The sequence below is a fragment of the Rhinichthys klamathensis genome, unplaced genomic scaffold (genome assembly GCF_029890125.1).
Source record: "Rhinichthys klamathensis goyatoka isolate OS25496 unplaced genomic scaffold, OSU_Roscu_1.1 h1tg000369l_1, whole genome shotgun sequence".
NCBI classification, from domain to species: Eukaryota; Metazoa; Chordata; class Actinopteri; order Cypriniformes; family Leuciscidae; genus Rhinichthys; species Rhinichthys klamathensis.
In genome coordinates, this window is record NW_026606877.1 from 521,766 (window position 1) to 546,827 (window position 25,062).

Below are 25,062 nucleotides of genomic sequence, written 5' to 3' on the forward strand. Positions count from 1 at the left end.
TCATAGGTGCCCCATTGCCCGTTACAGCTCAGTACAAGCTTCTGAACCGTGTTTCCTTGCAGCAGATCTTCGTTTATGTACAACACATTTTATAAGCTCGTTGTGAGTTTTCAGCTGGTAATTTTTTTTATACCTGATCTCATCAGTTTCTGGCACTTTGGTGTATGGAAGTATGGCCCTCACTCTCCGCCTGTCCTCCACTGGCTGAAAGGAGATTAAGAGGTTATAGCAACACCACAAGGACAATGGCACATATTACTGTTATGATGATCAGCACTGAAAGATTAACAAAATGCAATCCTGCTTCTGGATCTACAACCTTAGATATAGCAACAAATAAGTGAAAAAAAACTTGTCGTCATTCAAAAGTCAGAAGTTCTGATCGTACCTCTGGGGGAGCCACTGGAGACGACAGTTTTTCACCTTTAAGTAGGCAAGACACATAGCTGTAGTAACCAATGAGGTCTGACAGGGACGAGAAGCGTCGTCCACCAATGTAGTAATCTCCACACATCGCAATGATCCTGAACACACACACAAAGAAGAAAAGTGTTTTGCCTTACTTCATTAAAATGATAATGCCTGACTGAATTAGACTGACATTTACTGGGATAAAGTATTTACTTCATTCCAAATACATTCAACAGCAAAGCACTTGCAGTTGCCAACATTTTACTACAAGACTTGTGTTTGTTTGTTTATTGCTTGTTTCTTTATGTAAAAAAACCCTCAACTTTTCAGAATGCCGCAAGCACACCGCAGGTCATGTGACAAAAACCAGCTTCACCCTTTCCGTAATAACATTAAAAGCTTAGCCAAAATGCACGGACATCTGATGATAGCTGTACAGAGCAGGGTTTTTTTTTTTTTATCTCCATAAATATATCTAGTAGCAGAGCTCATGGCAAGGGCTAGAAATCCATTTATCCATTGCCCATGATTGCTTAGCAACGGCACCTTCCGCAATTCTCTTTATGTAGGTATAAACCAACGATCTATTTCTCGACTTCAAAATGTTGCAAAATGCTGCGACTAGACTTCTGTTGGGTGTACACAAGTGTGATTACAATTACCCTGGTTTGAATGACCCTTCATTGGCTTCCTGTCTGTTATAGAACTGATTTTAAGATTATTTTAATCTTTTAATGGACTGGCACCTACTTATCTGTTAAGCCTTTTGTCCATATACAACCCATCGAGATGCCTCAGATCTTCTGATCATAGGCTGTTGACCGTTCCTAGGGCAAGACTAAAACTGAGAGGGGATTGGGCTTTTTTCTGTTATTGCCCCTAAAATGTGGAATAATAGCCTTCCACTGTGTTAGAACTGCTCAAAAACTTTCTAATTTGTAATCTAAACTAATAACTGTCCTTGGCTTTTAATGCATTTTAGAGATTAATATAATCTCTTTTTTATGTTGTTAAATATGTATCAATGTAAAGCACTTTCTTTGGTCAACTTGAAGTTGTTTTAAACTGTGCTCTAGAAATAAATTTGACATTGACAAATGATTAAATGTATATACTACCGTTCCAAAGTTTGGGGTCATCAAGATATTATTTCTCTCTTTTTTTTTGTAAAGAAATTAACACTTTTACTCAGCAAGGAAGTATTAAATTGATCAAAAGTGACAGTAAATACATTTATATTGTTACAAAAGATTTCTTTCTTTCTATTCATCAAAGAATCCTGACAAGTTGTATCCAAGTTTTCCCCATAAATATTAAGCAGCACAATTGTTTTCAACATTGATACCAATAAGAAATGTTTCTGGAGCACAAAATCAGCATATTAGAATGATTTCTGAAGGATCATGTGACACTGAAGACTGGAGAAATGGATGTTGAAAATTCAGCTTTGCCATGACATTTTAAAATATATTAAACATTTTAATTTTAATAATGTGGTAGCTAGGGTGTTCTGGTTAGTTGCTTTACTGGCCCAGGTCACCGCTAAGTCTCTGTAATATTCTGGTCTAAATATATGGCTTCAGTGCCAGCACCATCCATGCAAGTCTAAGGGTTTTGTGGGCTGTTTTATTGTTTACAATTCTGATCATTTAGAAAAGTAAAAGGACCTGTTCTGAACAATTCACATGATTTGAGGCATCAGTCATATCAATAGTAGATACAGTGCAGGACAATGTACGTTTAATAGTTAACAAAGACTATTGTATAACAACTGTCTGCTTGAGGGGACATCAAATTTAGTGAAATGTAATGGGGTTTGAGCGCATCAGTGAAACTGTATGATCCAGTCAGCACTGCTCACCTGAAGTGATTGACCACATTGGTCACGCTGAGAAAGGACAGTACAAAGGAGCCAGGCCGGCGGTCGCTTTCCCTGATGAGGTAGCTGCCCGGTGTCCGAGCCTGACGCAATCGCTCTTCTGCAATGGTTCTGTCCAACATTCCATGGTACCATCTGAAAGAAAGCAAGAACAGATCAAGGAGTTAGTCAGCAATAAATCAGATTTTAGTGTCTTCCACTATTTGGTCCATCAGCATCGATTTCAATGCAACCCTGAATGTAAATGCTGAAGTAGGTTTTTAAAGGCTCTTTTTGGCATGCTGACATAAGCCTATATTTAGTTGATCTTATTTCAAATTACCTTGCAGATTTTTGAAAAAACCTTTGCTATAATGCAGTAGCTCTGTAAAACGAGACTTGCAGAGATTGCATTGGATTTTTGGGGAGTTTTTAAAAAAGACATGCATGCAAGCAAGCCACCCTCTCACTCCACAGAAATGTGACAGGGCTCCTCCGGCTGCTGATTTTTTTCTCTCGAGAAAAACTCATGCGGAAATATTGAAAGTGAAATCTTGCTCTAAAAAGGTGCCTTAGCACAGCGAGAAATTTTAAAAAGGTTTTACTGCAGAGCCTCAGCCATTAAAACCATGAAGGTCTCTAAATTAAACAGTAGCTTTTCTTACAACACTGGTTAATGTTTCAGAGATTTTAGATCCCTGAAAAAAAAAAAAAAAAAAAAAAAATCCTTGTGTCTGATTTTAGTGTTTTGCAACAGGGGGTCAAGATAGAAGTAAAAAGAGTAAAAGACAGAGCTGATGTATATTTAACCCTACAAATATACAATTGTATATTGTGTCATGTTTACATGGATAGACAGATGGAGACTGCACAAAAACCCACTGTAGCTTGTAGGGCTGTGCGATTAATCGAAATTGAGTTTCGAATTCGGCTTCCAGCGATTATGAAAATGTGATAATCGAGATAAAACGATTATTTTTCCCCATTCTGTCCCTGTCTAGTGGTGTGCTTTTGCTCCTCAAAAGCCCAAACTTAACGTGCAAATCAATAAAATCATGTAACATGACTTTCATTAAATAGGACGTGCTGAGGACGGGTTTATGTGCAGTCTCAGTCTGTCAATGTTGAATTCCTCTTGCAGTAATCATTCCTCGTCATCCTTTGTCTTTAGTTATGAGCTGTTTGGTAGCCAAATGCTCCAACTGGACTGCGCATTGCGGATAAAACGAATAAAAAACGTGTGATTATCCAGTGGGTCCTGCAGTGCCCCTTGTGCACACGGTAATGTAGTTTGGTCTGCTTTCTTATTTGCTCTCAAAATAATACTTTGTCTAAATGAGATGTCAAGATATGGTTTAAAATGAGGATCTCTAGATTCTCTACAGAATAAGGTCATCTTGCGATACATATATAAAGTAGAGACACATTGAAATTACCTACATTTTGGCTGATACTGAAGCACGCAATTTAATTATATTCATGTCATGGCAGATAACCAATAAATGACTGAAAATTCTAAACTATTTAATCTAATAAAATTACAAACAAAACACTAAAAACTAGAATAAGTGAATTTAGGCATCACAACATGATAAATGTACAGTGTGAAAAATGGATTTTCATTTGGAAATTTGCTAAAGATTAAATTTAACAATGGTATTAAATCTAAATCCAAATGTTAAAATAGCACAATTTAATATCCAGTTATTAACAAAAAATACAGATAAAAAAACACAGATAACCAAAATGTAGAGTGAATTCTGTGCCATAATTAAACAAACAAATCCAGCATTTTGCAAACAAACTCGATCTGCTTTGCAAAGGAAAACTCGACTCGCAAACAAACTCGATCTGCTTTGCAAAGGAAAACTCGACTCGCAAACAAACTCGATCTGCTTTGCAAAGGAAAGCAATTAGCAAAAACAATGGTCAATTTGAGCGAAAGTGCAGTGGAATAACCAATATTGTGTTTTACAAATATAAATAAATGAGCCTAGATAATAGGTTATTTCACAAATAAATACAAACCATCCAACAAATTGCATCTAACCTTTGAAAAAATACCAAATCTAGTGCATACAAATGTATATCTGTCTGTTACGATTGTGAGATCTGTCGGCTCGATTTTCTATGGAAGTAAAATAATCCCAAATGTTTTTGAAACAAAAAGCCTGTTGAATTGTACTACTTGAAAAAAATATGCATTGCATTAACCCTGCTTGTATTTTAATGCATTGTATTTTTAGGGCTTGCATTTTTATAGGCTGAAATTTAGCATGGTTGAATATTTAAGCTGTGAATATTTCAAATCAAAACATTTCAAACACATTTTCATTAGTAAAATTTCAATAATCCATATTCACCTTTCATATTTCATTTCCCAAATATTCAAACTGATTAAAAATACAACCTATAATATTCAACAGGCGGTTTTCGGTCCATTTTATTTCGCTTTGCAAATTCGCTTCCACAAATTCAGTGGTTCAAATTCGACAGTAAATTCAACGTTGACATCCAGGAGCTGCAGGAAAAGCAGTAGATTACCGAGCATAATCTCCATCTGCTGTTAGTCGACCACACCAGCAGGGGGTGCAAGCGCGTGTTGTTGACGAAGACCAGAGCAACAGTTAGCACAAGCCATTCATTCATAAAAACTCAGCATGCATTATGTTTTTTTGTGACGATTATCTGGGTCAGTATATATGCGGAAAAGATGATAAAGGCACAAAAGCTGTTTTTATGTTTCATTCATTGTTACTTTCCCTGTGTAGCCTTATGTTATCAGCCTTTTCTACAGTGAACGGGATTATAATCTGTTTCCCTCAATACATCATCATACTCAAAGATTCCCCGAATTCAGTCAGGACAAAGCGCTTAGCGTAGCTTAATGGACTACAGTGATATAAAAGACCAAACTCGCACCTTATTTGGAAAGTATGTATTGTACATGTACTGCATTAGATTAAACTGGGAAGTAGCACTTTCATATTGTTGTTCTATATTGTTAGTTTAACTAGTCGCTTTGGATAAAAGTGCCAGCTAAAAGACTAAATGTAAAATTGGGTTGACATTCGCACATTTAGGGACCGTCTCTAAAGTAACAAGTCCTATAGGCCTAAACGTTTCTAACTTCAATAGCAAACTTCAATCTATTTAAATAAATTGCGCATTATGCCTGAGCCTGACACCTACATGAACACTTTACAGTTGGTTTTATGACTGTAAGTCGTTCTTTTCAAATGGGATTTAAGTTAGAAACGTGTATACCAATTTCGTATGTAACTTTAGAGACGGTCCCTAAATGTGCGAATGTCCAATGTCAAACCAAATTTATGCCAGTATATCACTGGGAAACGCTCAGCATTAAACTTTGCGCGTTAAATTCATATTCTGAGTCCATCTGCTAGCCTGCGAGTTTGGTCTTTTATGTCCATTAAGCTACGTTAAGCGTTTTATATGTCCAGCAGGGGAATCCTGACATATTGAGGGAAACCAAACCCTAGTACTGCATGCAGCACATCGCTGCAATATAAGGTTAAGGCAACTAAACAACCAAGAGAAATATGTCAAATGTAACACTGGATCTGTATATCCGCATCGGGGGAATAACATTATCGTTCATGGTAGAGAAAGATGCATGTAGGCTACACAGGAAAAGTAATCGTGAACACACTGAATTTCACATAAAACAGACGTCATAATAAATCACAAATACACTTACATTTTTGTAAATAAGTTTTTATGAATGAATGGCTTGCACTAACTGTTGCTCTGGTCTTCGTCAACAACACGCGCTTGCACCCCCTGCTGGTGTGGTCGACTAACAGCAGATGGAGATTATGCTCGGTTATCTACTACTTTTCCTGCAGCTCCTGGATGTCAATGTTGAATTTACTGTCGAATTTGAACCACTGAATTTGTGGAAGCGAATTTGCAAAGCGAAATAAAATGGACCGAAAACCGCCTGTTGAATATTATAGGTTGTATTTTTAATCAGTTTGAATATTTTGGAAGTGAAATATGAAAGGTGAATATGGATTATTGAAATTGTACTAATGAAAATGTGTTTGAAATGATTTGATTTGAAATATTCACAGCTTAAATATTCAACCATGCTAAATGTCAGCCTATAAAAATGCAAGCCCTAAAAATACAATGCATTAAAATACAAGCAGGGTTAATGCAATGCATATTTTTTTCAAGTAGTACAATTCAACAGGCTTTTTGTTTCAAAAACATTTGGGATTATTTTACTTCCCTAATTTTCTCACAAATGCAGATGAGTAACTTCCTCCTCTAAAACAGTATTTGCATTATTCACCTGTAGTAAGTCAAGCCTGGTTAGGAACGTACTACAAGCATGGCTGTAGCCAGCTATGAGGTCACTGAGGTCTGGACCTCTTTATTTTTTAGGTGTGTATAATAAAGGTTGTGAAATTATTGCCTAATATAGTATTGACTTGACTTTAGTGCTGCAAGGATATTCCACAGCATCAAGATATTTTGTTAATGGTCATAAAGTGCGAGATAAGATGCAAGTACCGTAGCTAAACATTTCATCATTGACAGCTGTTTTAAGACAGAAATGTTAAATGACCAACAAAAATAATGAGGCAAACTAATAAAATTGAGTAATTTCACAATTTTGAATTGAAACTGGGCCAATACAATTTACTTAAAGGGATACTCCACTTTTTTTGGAAAAAGGCTCATTTTACTAACCTGGCCCTTGCCAGATGAATTTCGCTCCGCCTAGCTTCACTCACATCCATCTGGAACCGATCCATTGAAATGGCGTTTCAGAAGGCTGGGCCTTATCAAAAATCCTTGCATATGATTGGATAAGCCACTTGTCTGTCATCTTTATCGACGTGCTATTTCAACCACTCACACCGAAGCCAACCCGTGACGCTGAAGAATCCGGTCGGGAGAAGGCACTGATCTATATAACATCGTTTCCACCAACAAAAGCCTTAAGAGCCGTTCTCTGATGTTCTTTTAATGAAACAATATTAGGTAGATTGGACAACACGGATGAAATCAATGTTAACAGCATCAATGTTAACGCTTGTTTCCTCGATGCGAGCCGCCATTGTTGTCTGAATCAAAACAGTCTCACGGTCGCTTCTCCACTACGTCACATCTATGAAACTCCCGCCCTGCGTCCTGATTGGCTAAACCATAAAGTTGGTTGGAGAAATCACTCTCAATGGAAGAGGTTCCAGATGGATGTGAGTGAAGCTAGGCGGAGCGAAATTCATCTGGCTAGGGCCAGGTTATCATTTTACAACTCCCCCAGAGTTTAACTGTTGAGTTTTACCGTTTTTGAATCCATTCAGCCGATCTCCGGTTCTGGCGGTACCACTTTTAGCATAGCTTAGCATACATCATTGAAGTGGACAAGACCATTAGCATTTCTAAAAAAAAAATGACCAAAGAGTTTCGATATTTTTACTATTTAAAACTTGACTCTTCTGTAGTTACATCGTGCACTAAGACCGACGGAAAATGTAAAGTTGCGATTTTCTAGGCTGATATGGCTAGGATTTATACTCTCATTCCTGCGTAATAATCAAGAAACTTTACTGCCGTACCATGAGTGCAGCAGGCGTAATGATATGATGCAGCGCCTGAAAATAGGCTACCTTCCGTCAACACAACGGAACTATTTTCAGGCGCTGCGTCATATCATTACGCCTGCTGCACTCATGGTACGGCAGTAAAGTTTCTTGATTATTACGCAGGAATGAGAGTATAGTTCCTAGCCATATCAGCCTAGAAAATCGCAACTTTACATTTTCCGTCGGTCTTAGTCCACGATGTAACTACAGAAGAGTCAAGTTTTAAATAGTAAAAATATCAAAACTCTTTGGTCATTTTTTTTTTAGAAATGCTAATGGTCTTGTCCACTTCAATGATGTATGCTAAGCTATGCTAAAAGTGTTACCGCCAGAACCGGAGATCGGCTGAATGGATTCAAAAACGGTAAAACTCAACAGTTTAACTCTGGGGGAGTTGTAAAATGAGCCTATTTCCAAAAAAAGTGGAGTATCCCTTTAACATTCATGTGTGAAGTTCACTCTCTCTAGGAATCTAAGCTGAAAGCTCTGCCATCATATGTTGCTTTTTACATTTTTTCTACATTGGACGCGTGCGAAATGACTAAATTAGTGATTAGCTATGTCTACACTGAACAAGTCTATTTCTGTCGTTCTCATATGTTGTCTGATATCTGTATAAAATCACAGATCTAATTACCTTTTTTTCATGTGGCATTTTGTCCTCAACAATGTTAAAGGCCCAGTGGCCTTGTAATAAACATTTTGCAAAGGAAAACCTCAAGGTGTTTATTATAAAGTAAGACAGAAACTTGTTCCTCAGCTGTATCAAATCAGTGCTTCTCCCGGGAGACTAGCGCTAAATTAATTCCATATCTTAGCGCCACCTACTGTTTTAGAAGAGGAAGTTACTCATCTGCATTTGTGAGAAAATCGAGCCGACAGATCTCACAATCGTAACAGACAGATATGCATTTGTATGCACTAGATTTGGTATTTGTTCAAAAGTTACATGCAATTTGTTGTATGGTTTGTATTTATTTGTGAAATAGCCTATTATGCTCATTTATTTATATTTGTAAAACACAATATTGGTTATTCCACTGCATTTTCGCTCAAATTGACCTTTGTTTTTGCAAATTGCTTTCTTCGAGTCGAGTATTCCTTTGCAAAGCAAATCGAGTTTGTTTGCGAGTCGAGTTTTCCTTTGCAAAGCAGATCGAGTTTGTTTACAAAATGCTGGATTTGTTTGTCTAATATTGGCACATAATTCGCTCCATAAAAATTTTAAAGAAAAATCTTACATCTTTAGAGGGATAGTTCACAAAAAAATTAAAATCCTGTCATCATCTCCTTCAAGTTCTTCCAAACCTGAATGAATTTCTTTCTTCTGCTGAACACAAAAGATGAGATTTTGAAGAATGTTGGTAAACAAACAGTTGATGTGCCTCATTGATTTCCATATAGTATTTCTTCCACATACTATTTGGTAGTCAGGGTGAACTGGGTTTTGGGCAAACTATCCCTTTAAATATAGTGAAAAGCAACCCTTTATGTAAAAATGTTTGTCCACTCCTGAAATAAATCATTCTCATCTGGTTTAAACGTCAAAAGGTCCTTACAAAAACACGCCAAGCAGAAGTCTCCAAATCTAATCATGATTTTGCATTTTCACTCTTGTTTAGGGTATAAGACCATATGTAATCTAACTCGTAAGTTTTTCCATAGAACACTCTTTAAAATAGAATAAAAATCAAAAACATCTAAAACTGTGAAAAACTACACGGTATGCATGCATATGCTTACACATTGTTTAGACTCACTCTAGCCCCACAGTTAATTTCATTCATACGCATAAGAACAGCAGGACAATTAGCACTGCAAACATAAAATACAAAATCAATTAATCAGCACATATATGTGTGTTGTTGATGTGGTGAAGAGGAAGTGATGGTAGGTGAATGGAGGAGGTGATAGATGAGAGTGAGACACAGGAACAACGGTGGTATTTTCAGAGTCTTGCCCATGTTGAAATGTCACACTGACTGCAGTCTGCATAACATCATGTGGGGATGCAGCCCTCCCACACTCAAACTTATTGTGTTAATGGGGAAGCATTTGCACCAGTGAGTTTCATTTGTGCTGAATGTCAGTTTTCGGTTTAAATTTCCAAAACTGTTGCTCAGTGTACAAGATATGCTGCAGTTCAACTTTGCACATTTCTATTGTACTCTGTGTAATAAAATCCAAAAGAAATTTGCCAAACTGCTCATGGCGGTGTGTCACCAAGGCACTGGATAGGTTTCTGGTTTCAACAAATGTTGTTTGTCTATACAAATGGACTCCCAAAGGTAAAAAAAAAGAAAAAAAAGAAAGAAAAAAAACAGGATGCAGGTCGGTGAAATAGAAAACGTTTTTTTTTTTTTTTTTACTTCTTTCAACTTGAGCGCAGTGGCGTAGCGGAACGCAATTTCTACCGAAATTAATAAAGATTCTGATTTCAGCGTTTCATTGGAATGTATTTAACAGTTTTAATGAACAGTGTGTGTGAAGATCCTAAATATGTAACACTCAATTTAGCCTTTTTTATCTAGATCAACAGTAGGGCTGCCCCCGACTAAAGATTTTCCTAGTCATTCATTTAAAGGCCCACTGAAGTGCCTTGAAACACACAGTGTCATTTAATGTGTTGACGCAACTTCCACTGCAGCAGAAAGACAGGGAGGGACATATTGAGCAACTCCTCCCCTTTTTTAAAATAGCCAATAGCGTTTTGTTTATATCACAGCTCGGCCAGAGCAGTTGACCTCGGCAAAGCCACGATTGACAGCTTATGACCAAGGGGGTAATCCACCAGCCGGAAACTGAAGCTTCGCTTGGGGGCCGCCATTGTAGCAGAACTTCACCTGCTGTTAGCATTCCATTGACTCCCATTCATTTTGGCGTCACTTTGACAGCGAATAACTTTACATCTGAGGCGTCAAAAGACTCCATTTGTGCATTATTTATTTCTTAAGAAACAGGACGATGTATAAAAGGCTCCATTGCTTTGTATCTTACGTTATGGCCCTGTAGAAGCCGTTTTTTGTAAAAATAGGCTAAAGATTGCGTCATAACCACGGGACTCTCTGTCGCACAGTAGAGAAAATACGATATAGACAGAAGGAGAAGCTCGTAGGCAATCTTTCACTGTCTATGAGGCAATCGGGTGGACATGGAGGCATAAAGTCAAGGGAGAAGCCCATAGATAGAGAGTTCATAAAAGCAACGGGACAAAATATTTCAACAACAGATTTGTTTCAGATTTCAATTCAGATTTGTCTTGGCACAGCTACTAGAAGGTCAAAACGGTTGTTCACGTCACATCTACGTCGTCAAGCTCAGTTTGAGCCTGCGCAGTACGCTCAGCCATCAGGAAGTGAGTGCTTCTAATGGGCTTCAACTTTCTCCATTGAAATCTATGGGGTCGCTGTGTCCATTTCTTTTACTGTCTATGCTTATGACAGCCAGTCTAATAGATTCCCTTTTAGATTTAATATGAAACTGTTATTAAAACAAAACCGTAATCAATCATGCTGATGATGTGTAGTTTGTAGTCTGTTGTAGTCACTGCGTGACTTCGCCACTTCATGGAGTTTTTTTCTGCGACTAACTGACTAATTCAAATTTAGTCGACCAAACCTCTTCTCGTCGACTATGAGGGGGCAGCTTGAAATTTGCCATTATTTAATATTATGTAGGAGTACATCTTTGCAAGCAAAGATGTAGAGACAGAAAAACATAAAAAGGAATTAAGCAAATGTAGAAATGGTTTGAAATATGCATTTGCATGTCTTTTTTCCTGTGCAGGAGTGCGTTATGCGAGCGCTCCAAATGAACTCTGACACGTGAACACCTCTGCAATGCTCTGGTGTGCATGAACGAAAGTATAAACAAGGCCGAATTTGCATAAATATATATTTTATATATATATAGATATTTTTACTATTGCATAATATTATAATATTCATAATAATATTTGTAATTATAACAACAACAGCAGTTATTATTACCGTTATATAATATATTCATTGGTTCCAAAACAACATCAGTGTGAATGGAAAGTGGACTAAAGTGGTCCTAAAACAGATGTAAATCATAAATATCTTAATAAATATTATTCATGTCATTCTACCCCTGTACAATATTTGTTTGCAAAGTCATTCTAAGTTCAACGTGAGTAAATGCTTTCTTCAAACAGTGTTGTGTATTAGGCTTCCACTGTAAGTGACATGAACAAAACAGATATTATTAAAATTACAACTATTTGTATGATAAATTATCATCAGCAAAAAAAATGTTGTGATCATGACAGTCCCAAGCTCAGTCTACAACACATAATATGCAGTCCGAAATGTAAAATGAGAAACACACTTGGTCAGGTAAACTATTGACCCATTTTATCAACCACAGTGATACAGAGTGCAGGAGTAATTTGCACACTGCAGGCCTAACTAGGCTAAGCTCCTCTTCGCTATATATTAATTTATTGAATAGACAGGCTCTATGAAGCAGTCCTTTGAGTAAAACTGCACCGTTAGCAGAAGGACAGTCCCTCATAATTCCCAGAGGCTGCGTTTTCTTCTTAGCGGGACTGCCTCGCAGCTTTGTACGCTATAAAAATGACATCAGCAATACAGGGTTATTAGGATAATAGACACTGGATGACGTGCTCTATTAAAACGTCTGTGGTCAAATGAATCACAGGCTCCTGAAAACACAGATGTGTGAACCGGATGAAGAGGCAATGCGATCCTCGATATTGGCCATGACGAAGATTAGATGATGTACAAGCAAACACATAAGCAACAAAAGTCACACTTCCTTAAGGTCTGTTTACACAAACAACCCTTTAAAAGGACACACTGCATTACTTTAGAGCCCATTACACTATCACACATCTATCATAATTAATTTGAACATTTTTAAACGTCTTTTTCCTCAAATAATTTTGTTTGGATGCCAAGGAATTAATTAGGGCATCCTTTTTTCCCAGAGAATGACATCAGACTCCGTGTAAACAGGCCTTTAGGCTAGCGATTTCCCCATTCTTCCTTCATAGCAGTAGAGTTCAGTTCCTGTGTCGACAACAAGGCCTATGGGTAAATAACCGAACCCTCTCCAGTCTGCACATCCAGATGGGATATAGACAAGCACAGCCTTCATCCTCCTGAGGAATGCCTGATCGTGTCAGTGCTTGATCACTAGCTGGTGCCTTCAATGAATAGAAACCATGAAGTCAAAATAGTTAATTACATCATAGTCTCTTTTCCTCCCAGGAAATTGATGCTTGCATTAAATTAGCTGACATGTGTGTACTGTGCCAAGTCGTCCAGTGACTTGTGTAGTGTACTTGGAAAAAGAGCAGGTGGAAGTCTCATATTCACTTGTGTGAGTGAGTGTTAGACTATGTAATAGTCTACTCTACACTGATGGCACTTAATGTAAAAGACTGATGCTTTTTTGGTTTGCCACTTGGATTTTCATGGAAAACCAAAAAGGATTTAAAAAGGAAATTCTGGTCGACGTCAATAGCCTCGTGGGCAAGTGCGCCGACATGTAGCGCCGTTGTGCTTAGGGCAACCCGAGTTCGAGTCCCGGCTCGTGGACCTTTGCCAATCCCGTCCCCCTCTCTCTCTCTCTCTCTTCCACCTCACTTCCTGTCTAGCTACTGTCCTATCCTAATAAAAGGCAAAAAAAAAAAAAAAAAAAAAAGAGGAAGTTCTGAATATTAAAACAAATATTTACAGAGCTAATTAAATCGAGAAAACATTTTTCAGTTTAAATTTTTCTGGATTCTAGTTTTTTACTTACTAAAAAATTGCATTCAGGCGGATTTATATTTTACCAAATTCTCTTATATTTTTAGAAATAGTTTTAATGTTTTAATTCAATTTTGATAGTAGCAAAGTATGTCTAATACATTTAATTCATAAAACTTTTATATTTTAATGATTTATTAAATTTAAATAAAATTACAATATGACCCTATGAAGTGTTTTTTTCTTCAGAAATTCTGTTTGTGTTTTAATTTTTCTGTATTTATGATTCAATACAAATGTATTAGCAAAAACGGGGGTAATCACAAGATGGCATAAAACATTAACAATTACTCTTTTCAAATCTTTAAACTATAATAAAATTAAAACAACAATTATTATTATCATCATCATTATCATTACTTTGAAAAGTACATCCTACTGATTCTATTTCTTTCACAATTTCATCAAGTTAAAGCTGCAGTCCGTAGTTTTTCCTCTGTCGCCATCTCTGTTCGAAATCTGCAATGGCAGTTATTCACGGAATTATCAACTTTACCTGGGTTGTGCCTCGACACAGCACACCGCGGACGAATTCAATGTTTTGTGAATGTGCGGCAGTCAGTCACTGCGCCGGTGTGGATACTGTCATTCGGAATCACAGATTCTACTTTTTGGAAGTATGACCAACATAAGAATTTTCACTGGAAAATGTCATCTGAACAAGTAAAGTAACATCCACTTTTGTTCTGACCAACTAAGGGGAAAAAAGCATTGCAGTAAATCACGCTGATTAAATCTAACGATCGCTTATATCACATCAAACCGTGCAAATTATACTTTGTTCTCAAATTGTTAATGTTAACAACATCAGCATTGCGTGACTACATTTAATGCCCTTCAGATATTTATCCTTGTTTTCGCATGGGCCCGGTTACGGTCTCTTTTTTTTTTTTCTGTAGCCACTCCGAAGTCCAAAGTCTTTTGCATTTTACAAGGAGTGAATCTCCAGTTGTCACTGGTGATTGTCGTTTGAACCTTTCTGGATCCGCCATCAAATTAATAAGTTTAATTATATCAAGTGCTGTGAGAAAAGGCTATAAATCTCCACCTCCAGCATCCTCACTCGCAATATAGCCTACTAGCCGAGACTCCTTCTTTATGTGTACAGATGTGACGTAATGATGCAAAAACATGCTCAAATTTCCTGCGGAAATCCACCAGTACCACTGGAATTAAAAACTTTATTACAAGCTTACCGTTTTGAATCGAGCTAAGGCAAGCAGAGAGTTTTGAACACTGGCTAATTTTTAACCCAAAAATGTTACGGATTGCAGCTTTAAACCAAACTCACGGGTTGCCGTGAAGACGTTTTCTGTCTGTATATGATATGATAATAGTTGTTATAAAATAAAATGGTGAAATGCTCATGCAGTGAACTCTAAGAGAAGCTCTGGAGATTAAGTTGACGTGGACTGTCCTCTTATAGTGAGATGGCAGATGCTGAAAACAGTACAAACACAACAATGAAAACTGATGCTTCACCTTTCATAGGTTTAAAATCTCAATAATGGTTAGACTGTTGTGTAATAATCTGCGTATTTTTCAGTACAGGTCAAAAACCAAGTGTCCTGAAATTAAGAGCATCTTCAGTGCACACTGATAAACATCTCAGAAGATCTGCAAACACATTTGCACTTGAGATGACTGAAGCTAAAATATATCAAGCATGACTGCAAAAGGTGTTTGCCTCAGACCCGATTCATGCAGAAGCAGAGGAAAAGGAAGTGTGTTGAGAGGGACAGGTGGCACTTTCTTAATAAAACCACTCACACGCCTTGCCCCTTTTTGTGCCTTGCTGTAATGGAAATCAACTGATATGTGCAGCACGGTGGACAAAAATAAATGGTTACAACTACAGCAGCATGTCATCAGCAACTTCATTCACAGCCTTGACACAACAGAGCTCTGAACCATAAATAGGAGTGTGAAATATGCACCGACTAGTTAACCATGTGATCGTTAGCCCATAAACATGACATTATAATGACACTTCACAGGAAAAGTGGCACTTCACACGTGAAGTGAAAAGGCTTGTTTGACTGCAAAATTAACCCAATAAGAGAGTCAATGTTCAGCACTCAGGCACTTAAACCTCAGCCTGAAGCACAAATCTCTCGGCACTTGAATACGTTATGATTTCCAGACAATGGCTGTATTTTTAGATCCATATAGCTTTGGAAAAAAAAATCGCCTTTTGAATTATTCACCAAAAATTCAGTGAAAAGATCCTGACAAGATACCAGGGAAGCATGGCAATATTCTTCCTGCAAGTTTCTTCTTCATAGATGGCTCACTGAAAACAGGACATGACCTTTCTGTGGTAAGCCCATGCCAGCCATCAGGGAAGTAGTCGGACCTCTCAATTTACAGCACTTCATCTGGGAGGAAGCGAGGGCAGAGCGGGCTTGTTGAGACTTGATTGAGGGGTCGTATTCGCTCTCTTGCGCACTTTCAACACATCCGTCTCTCTTTATAGGTCTCGACTACCTCAAAAAACCTCTAAAGATGTCACGTCATTGCTCATCAGTATTACAATGATGAAACTGCACAGCCTTAAGTTAACAGTGCCTTTCAAAACTGATGTCAGCTGTCATCTGAGCTCATCTCTCATTCTGCACAAGGAGAACACCAAAGAACTCATGATCTCCATCTGATCCCCAGAAAAATAGCATCACTGTTGTGAAAACACCCTGACAGTTTGAAACTGATGAATAAGTAAATTTGTCCTCAAATGGTTTAAAACATTCATATTGAAGAAAAAAACATCACTAATTCAACAGCTCTTACTACAAGCACTATGTAACCATCCTTAAAGGACAAGTTCGGTATTTTACACTTAAAGCCCTGTTTTAAGATCCTTTCTGATAAAACAGGTTTTATCATAGTATTTGTCCAAGTCGGAGTTGGACAAAAACTACGATAAAACCTGTTGGAAAGCATCTTTTGCAGCGATTTTTGTGTGAGCGCATCAGTGAACACCCCTGACCACTCGGTGAGTTTAACGTCTTTGTAAACTAAAGTTTAATGCGTTTTAGGAAGGATTGTTCCAGTGCACCTATGCAACCATTGTGGAGGTGTGGAGGTGTGTGGGGGGGGGGGGGGGGGGGGGGGGGTGCAACCACAGAAATCGAAAATTCTCGGGCCAGCAGCATGTGTCCAAATTTTAATCTTAACCGTTCTATTTCATCAGAAACGATCTTAAAACAGGGCTTTAAGTGTAAAATACCGAACTTGTCCTTTAATTACAAATTCATGCATCAAACATCTGTCCACCTGAGACACTTTTAATTATTTCATAACTAAACACATTATTTCATGTCTAAACACATTGTTGATAGTCAAAATATATTATATAAAATGTAAGAAAATAATTCAGGTAAACAATAAATCTTCAGTGAGAACTATACAGGTTTAAAAATTATCCATAGTGTTTTTGGCGATATTCAACATATATCTCAATATTTATGCATTTGCTCAAATTAATTAAAGGGTTGTTTTTTTTTTTCATTCAAAAGAATTCAATATTTAACTTTTTTATTTTTTATTTATAGACTCCAATATTACAAAACACAGTAATAAATAGCCTAGAAATATTTTTACTTAAATAGGTCTATATAAAATGTATACCTAAATTGTATTAAGTAATTAATTGTACAAAAATATATGTTTAATAGTGTCAATTGAACTTACATTTATTCTTATTAAAATTAAAAAAGATGATTCAGTCAAGAGCAATGAGATTGTTTGGTTAACCTTAATGGCACAGACGGCCGGAGATATATTAGGCTGCAGTCACTATTAAAGTAACAACAGGTAACTTTTCAACCTTCATAATATATTTCCAAGTCTCTTGTGATGGTACATCGACTTACAATAGGTTGAATGACACGTCTGCCATAGCCTGACGGAGTCTGTAGCGTTTTTAATCATACTTTTAAACTTCGGGTTTCGGGTAGTAACCGGCGAACAAAGAGAACTACAAAATTCGACTGCTTTACGGCATATACGTCACTTCCACCACCACCCCCACTTCCTTAAAATCGGACTTGCGAGCCAAATGTTATAGTCATGGCCGAAGCAGCACAGAAAAACAAGAAAGCAAAGGTTTTATCGGAGCAAAGCAAAAAGAGAAAAAGAGAAAGTGATCGCGTTAAAGGCAGAACGAGGATCAACATTGCAGAGCTGCCAACTCTCACGCATTGGCCGTGAGACACCCGCATTTGATTGGTTTCACACGCTCACACGCCACACCCCCGGTTTCTCACGCTAAATTGTCAACCCGGTCGGTCAAATGCCTGAAAGATGAGTTTATCTATAGATCTACCTGTTGAGCCACTCGTGATCAAGTTATACCGCAAATTAGTTCAAATCTCCCAGAATCTAGAGCGAGCGCGCACGCGAGACAGAGACTGTGCTCCAACGCGCGCGGACGGCAGAGAGAGAAAGCGAGCGAGAGACCTTGCGTGTGGAGGGAGCATCGAACCCCCGTCGAAAAAAGAATGCCTCTCTCTAACCTCTCTAATTCGCTAGAGTAGTAGCGAATTATCAATCTGGTAGCTAGTAACGATATTCTAGTTTTTGATGGTTAGCTATCGCTAGTATTCTCGTTCTGATTTGAACTTTGCAATCGATGAAATGCAAATAGCAAATGTTTGACCTAAAAAGTGTAGTCTACTCAACATGTACAAAGAAAGGAGGAAGATTATTAATAAAATCATATTTTAGGATACCTAACATGTCTGTGATATTTGTTTATTTGTCTTGCCTCAAGCTATAATGCAAATCGATTTGTAAAATTTGCAGATTCATTTATGGTAGCTTGATATTATAATATTGACGATATATGGTTATTATCAACCACTCAAACATTGCATTGAAGTATCATATAGATTCAGTAAAACGGTAACCAATAGACTAGGCTACTATAATGACGCTGGCTTGTAAACGTGAGCATCGCGATCATTTGTCGTTAGAAAAAAAAATAAAACCCACGAAATTATATTCATATGACATGCTGAAATATATGCCACTGTACCTGGGATGAAGACATTTCACACGCGATGCAAGCAGAACACCTGCATGTGACCTCCTACAGTGTTCAGGGCTATCAAGACTCATAAATGGTATTAACCCCGATGACGGGTAGGTTTAGGGACGGGGTTGGGGTAGGTCATATATTTATATATACATAATACAGTAATATAACGTTAAGTCAAAGGCGTTGATAAACACGCTGAAAAGCGATTATGCGTGTTGATAGCACGCCAAAAATGGAAATACGAATTGGCGTGTCATACATACGCCATTTCATGAGATCAGTCTGACTTAAGACATAAACAATTGTGACGGGCATTTTGACACATAAGTGTGTGTATTTGACAGTCCAAGCCCAAGGATTAATCCCCCTTAAAAATATATTTATACAACAGTTCTTTCTGGTTCTAGAATTTGATTGGCTGAGAGCCTTTTCCAGCCGCGCGAAAATGTAATTATTTAGACCTCAAATATGTGACTCATATATAATCATAGTGCCTATTATACAATCGGTTTAGACGCTTTCGCAGATGCGAGCTCAGGTCGTCAGCGACTGTTCAGTGCTCAAATACCCGCAGAGAACAGCGTCATCTCGGCCAGTCCTTCGGGAATTTGCCGCTGGCTCTTATGTGATTAAATATGAGATATAATTAATTTGCGGTATATTAAAGCTGCAGTCCGCAGTTTTTCCTCTTTGTCGCCATCTCTGTCCGAAATCTGCAATTGCAGTTATTCGTAGAATAATCAACTTTACGTGAGCTGTGCCTCGACACGGCACAGCGCGGATGAACACAATGTTTGAGGAGAGTGTGCGGCTGTCAGTCGCCGCACCGGTGTGGATACTGTCATTCAGAATCACAAATTCTACTTTTTGGAAGTATGACCAACATAAGAATTTCCACAGGAATATGTCATCTGAACAAGTAACATCCACTTTTGTTCTGGTTCTGACAAAACTAAGGACCAAAAAGTTAAGGGGAAAATTAAGTTTCATAACTTTATATTTAGGCTATATTTCACTTAAATTCTGTACTAGAGCACTGCTTTTGTAACCTGGCCCTAGCCAGATGAATTTCGCTCCGCCTAGCTTCACTCACATCCATCTGGAACCTCTTCCATTGAGAGTGATTTCTCCAACCAACTTTATGGTTTAGCCAATCAGGACGCAGGGCGGGAGTTTCATAAATGTGACGTAGTGGAGAAGCGACCGTGAGACTGTTTTGATTTAGACAACAATGGCGGCTCGCATCGAGGAAACAAGCGTTAACGTTGATGCTGTTAACATTGATTTCATCCGTGTTGTCCAATCTACCTAATATTGTTTCATTAAAAGAACATCAGAGAACGGCTCTTAAGGCTTTTGTTGGTGGAAACGATGTTATATAGATCAGTGCCTTCTCCCGACCGGATTCTTCAGCGTCACGGGTTGGCTTCGGTGTGAGTGGTTGAAATAGCACGTCGATAAAGATGACAGACAAGTGGCTTATCCAATCATATGCAAGGATTTTTGATAAGGCCCAGCCTTCTGAAACGCCATTTCAATGGATCGGTTCCAGATGGATGTGAGTGAAGCTAGGCGGAGCGAAATTCATCTGGCAAGGGCCAGGTTACTGCTTTTGTATGTTTTACTGAATTATTTGCTTGTTTATTTCCTATTGTCTTTTATAATGCCGATTGTTGTTCATTAAATATTATTTTATATAAATAATATGCCATATTTGGTATTGAGAAAGGATCGTGATATGGACTTCAGTGAGTTACATTATTACGTCATTAGATGGCGGCAAAGACTGTCTTTATGAGTGAGTCAGAACAAGAAGTTGTTATAGCACTGTCATGGGAAGGATAAAGACGAACATATCGCTTTCCTCAGCGGACATTCAAACTGATTTTTTTGGATATATTATAGACATCGACCTGAAGAATGAATGCAATATCAGAGGCAGGTAATACACTTGTTTATTCTATCTCTCTCTCATAATACCATAATAATCTACTCTACATAATACAATAAGCTTCAAAGAAGCGACTCAACGTTCCTTCGTTACAAGTTCGTGAATCGTGACGTTTTAGAATTAGTAACGGAGGCTTGGGCTCAACTGTCAATTTGAGATTTAAATCTGTGGTGGAAGGAAGTAGTTGTGCACAAAAAAGGGTTTTTAAAGACACTTTGTTGTTGTTATTTATTTACTCCCTTGTGCCGTCGAACTGTTGTATAAACGCAATATTACACTCATAGCCATGCAATATGGCTGTATATCAGCACGCTGTGATTACCTATGGCCGAATCACAGCCATATCGATATACAGCCATATCGATATACAGCCATATCGCACTGCTACTCGTGTGATATTGCTCATATATATATTGATACTATAGGGCCGTTGAATGCTTGAATCTGATTGGTTGACGAACGTTCTAAGGTGTGTGCAATTATTTTCAGGGAAACGCACGGCTAAAGTAGTTCCAGCAGGTCTTGACCGCATTACATTCCATATCACTTCGCGTAGTTGACTGTAATAACAGAAAATAGGATACAATTCATAACAAGAAAAAACATGCAGTCCCATGCGCTTGATCTGTAATTCTTGATGTGTAACTTCACAATCAATGGAAACATGCAGTTTAATTTTAATAAATAAAGTGTATAGTCCTATCTATAATCAATAGAAAATTAAACTGAATATATATACACACATATATAAACAATGCTCAATTGGCACTAAAGGGCCTAAAGTGTGCCAAGAAAACATCCCCCACACCATTACACCACCACCACCAGCCTGCACAGTGGTAACAAGGCATGATGGATCCATGTTCTCATTCTGTTTACGCCAAATTTTGACTCTACCATCAGAATGTCTCAACAGAAATCGAGACTCATCAGACCAGGCAACATTTTTCCAGTCTTCAACTGTCCAATTTTGGTGAGCTCTTGCAAATTGTAGCCTCTTTTTCCTATTTGTAGTAGAGATGAGCGGTACCCGGTGGGGTCTTCTGCTGATGTAGCCCATCCGCCTCAAGGTTGTGCGTGTTGTGGCTTCACAAATGCTTTGCTGCATACCTCGGTTGTAACGAGTGGTTATTTCAGTCAAAGTTGATCTTCTATCAGCTTGAATCAGTCGGCCCATTCTCCTCTGAACTCTAGCATCAACAAGGCATTTTCACCCACAGGACTGCCGCATACTGGATGTTTTTCCCTTTTCACACCATTCTTTGTAAACCCTAGAAATGGTTGTGCGTGAAAATCCCAGTAACTGAGCAGATTGTGAAATAATCAGACCGGCCCATCTGGCACCAACAACCATGCCACGCTCAAAATTGCTTAAATCACCTTTCTTTCCCATTCGGACATTCAGTTTGGAGTTCAGGAGATTGTCTTGACCAGGACCACACCCCTAAATTCATTGAAGCAACTGCCATGTGATTGGTTGATTAGATAATTGCATTAATGAGAAATTGAACAGGTGTTCCTAATAATCCTTTAGGTGAGTGCATATATCTATATATATATACACATATATACACAAACACAAACATAATATACACTCACCGGCCACTTTATTAGGTACACCTGTCCAACTGCTCGTTAACACTTAATTTCTAAGCAGCCAATCACATGGCGGCAACTGTGCATTTAGGCATGTAGACATGGTCAAGACAATCTCCTGCAGTTCAAACCGAGCATCAGTATGGGGAAGAAAGTTGATTTGAGTGACTTTGAACGTGGCATGATTGTTGGTGCCAGAAGGGCTGGTCTGAGTATTTCAGAAACTGCTAATCTACTGGGATTTTCACGCACAACCATCTCTAGGGTTTACAGAGAATGGTCCGAAAAAGAAAAAACATCCAGTGAGCGGCAGTTCTGTGGGCGGAAATGCCTTGTTGATGCCAGAGGTCAGAGGAGAATGGCCAGACTGGTTCGAGCTGATAGAAGGGCAACAGTGACTGAAATAACCACTCGTTACAACCGAGGTATGCAGCAAAGCATTTGTGAAGCCACAACACGCACAACCTTGAGGCGGATGGGCTACAACAGCAGAAGACTCCACCGGGTACCACTCATCTCCACTACAAATAGGAAAAAGAGGCTACAATTTGCAAGAGCTCACCAAAATTGAACAGTTGAAGACTGGAAAAATGTTGCCTGGTCTGATGAGTCTCGATTTCTGTTGAGACATTCAGATGTTAGAGTCAGAATTTGGCGTAAACAGAATGAGAACATGGAACCATCATGCCTTGTTACCACTGTGCAGGCTGGTGGTGGTGGTGTAATGGTGTGGGGGATGTTTTCCTGGCACACTTTAGGCCCCTTAGTGCCAATTGGGCATCGTTTAAATGCCACGGCCTACCTGAGCATTGTTTCTGACCATGTCCATCCCTTTATGGCCACCATGTACCCATCCTCTGATGGCTACTTCCACCATGTCACAAAGCTCTAATCATTTCAAATTGGTTTCTTGAACATGACAATGAGTTCACTGTACTAAAATGGCCTCCACAGTCACCAGATCTCAACCCAATAGAGCATCTTTGGGATATGGTGGAACGGGAGATTCGCATCATGGATGTGCAGCCGACAAATCTGCGGCAACTGTATGATGCCATCATGTCAATATGGACCAAACTCCCTGAGGAATGCTTCCAGCACCTTGTTGAATCTATGCCACGAAGAATTGAGGCAGTTCTGAAGGCAAAAGGGGGTCCAACCCGTTACTAGCATGGGGTACCTAATAAAGTGGCCGGTGAGTGTATATAAGAAATGTATATAATATATATACACACACACACAACAAATGCCACGAAAAAACATTTTCAACATTTTTGAGTGAAGACGAAACAAACTAATAACTGAATCAGCATGCTTAATAGATTCCGTAAAATAGATAGATATATTATTAATATTTTTGGAAAGTGAGAACTGAACAAACTAGGCAAAAAAAAGGAAGTTCTTGACTCCATATTCTGCCAGTCTGAGCTCCGAACAGCAGCATTAGTGTCCCACTTACGCTGAATTCATCCTCTGCTGCATCCTGGGCTCTCCGACTCGCTCTCACTCACTCACAAAGTAATCCCGCTCAGCTGCCGAGTCGCTGGGGTCTGTCTCGGTCTCACCAGACAAACATCCCATTTGGTCGTCGCCATGTCCCAGAGAACCTGCTGTTCGACTGCGATCGCCACACAGCTCTTGAAGTCAGTGAGTAGAAACTATGTCTGCATGAGAGTGAGGGAGGGGGGTGGGGGGGTTCTCTAGCTCACATATGGTCGGCACAGTTTAAGATGATGTCAAAAAGAGAAATAATCCACGCCGGTTATCACTCCTTCAATAGTACGATGTTAGATGCTGGAGAATGAAGACCTTTCCCTTGAATTTGCCTCGTCTGCCTTTGACATCCTTTCCTCTGTGAAGGCGGTCATTCAAATAATGCAAAGTATGAAACGGCTCAGCAAAAGAAAGCAGCGGGAGGGAGGGGACAAACGGGACGCTAAAGAACTCCAAGGTGGGAGGACACAACCTGACCACCACTCAAGAGACTAAAAAAATTGTTTATTCCTTATGATATTCGTCATGTCTGCAAATAATGGTTTGAATTTTTCTAAACAATGGTGTTCCATACAAATTTGAAACAGTAAATAATGGTGTTTCAAAAATGAGTTTTCTATTTTGGACTATTTTTTAATGGATTTTTTGGATCAGACAACCTTTATGATCAAATTCAAACTTTTACACACCTTTCCTTTCCTTCAAACACCAAAATAAAATCGTCACACTCTGAAAGTGAGCAAAATTCGGCAGGTTGGAACATCAGTAACCAACTGGTTTCTCAACGACCAACCATTATGTAAAGTGCCTGTAGCGATGTCATTTTTCAAGAGTTTACACACTGGAAAAAAAGGTGGAGGTGAACAGGGTCTGTGAGCAGCTGCCAAACAGCTTTGTTTTTCTTCACACATGATGGAGCGTCACCGCTTGTTAGAGTCAGCACACGGGGACTGTCCTCCAGCACACAGATGGATGACTAAAGAGCCCATCTTCAGCAAGCAGTTACTGTGCAGAAGGAGCTGAAAAGGGGTCACACGAAGGATGGATTACACATCCTCAAAGTGCTGTACTCACGAATCTGCTGTTAGTTGAAAATGGGCTGTCTTTTTCCAATCAAATGTCACTGCTATGTAAAATTAAGTGTTTTTAAACTTGACATTGTTTACTAGTAACATAATTTGGTTACCTGCAAACTCCTATCTCCTACCAACTCGTAGAAATTAAAATCATTTAGCATCAACTTTTTAGTGTTAGTGACCAAATTTAAGTCTTAATAAGTTTGGATTTTTTATCTT

General features: G+C 38.5%; 1 protein-coding gene across 3 annotated transcripts in view; it reads right to left on the reverse strand.

Moving 5' to 3' along the window:
• Positions 1-25,062, reverse strand: part of rasa1a (RAS p21 protein activator (GTPase activating protein) 1a) — a 62,859-nt gene that overhangs the window by 28,295 nt on the left and 9,502 nt on the right. For 2 of the 3 annotated variants that reach the window (XM_056233404.1, XM_056233405.1), the window contains exons 2-4: positions 2,273-2,425; positions 389-524; positions 134-204 (exon numbers count right to left, since the gene is read on the reverse strand). In XM_056233404.1, the coding sequence (XP_056089379.1) occupies positions 134-204; positions 389-524; positions 2,273-2,425 (360 nt within the window). Of the gene's footprint in view, positions 1-133; positions 205-388; positions 525-2,272; positions 2,426-23,732; positions 23,872-25,062 lie in introns of those variants that run through there. The other variant, XM_056233406.1, reaches the window with a different exon arrangement.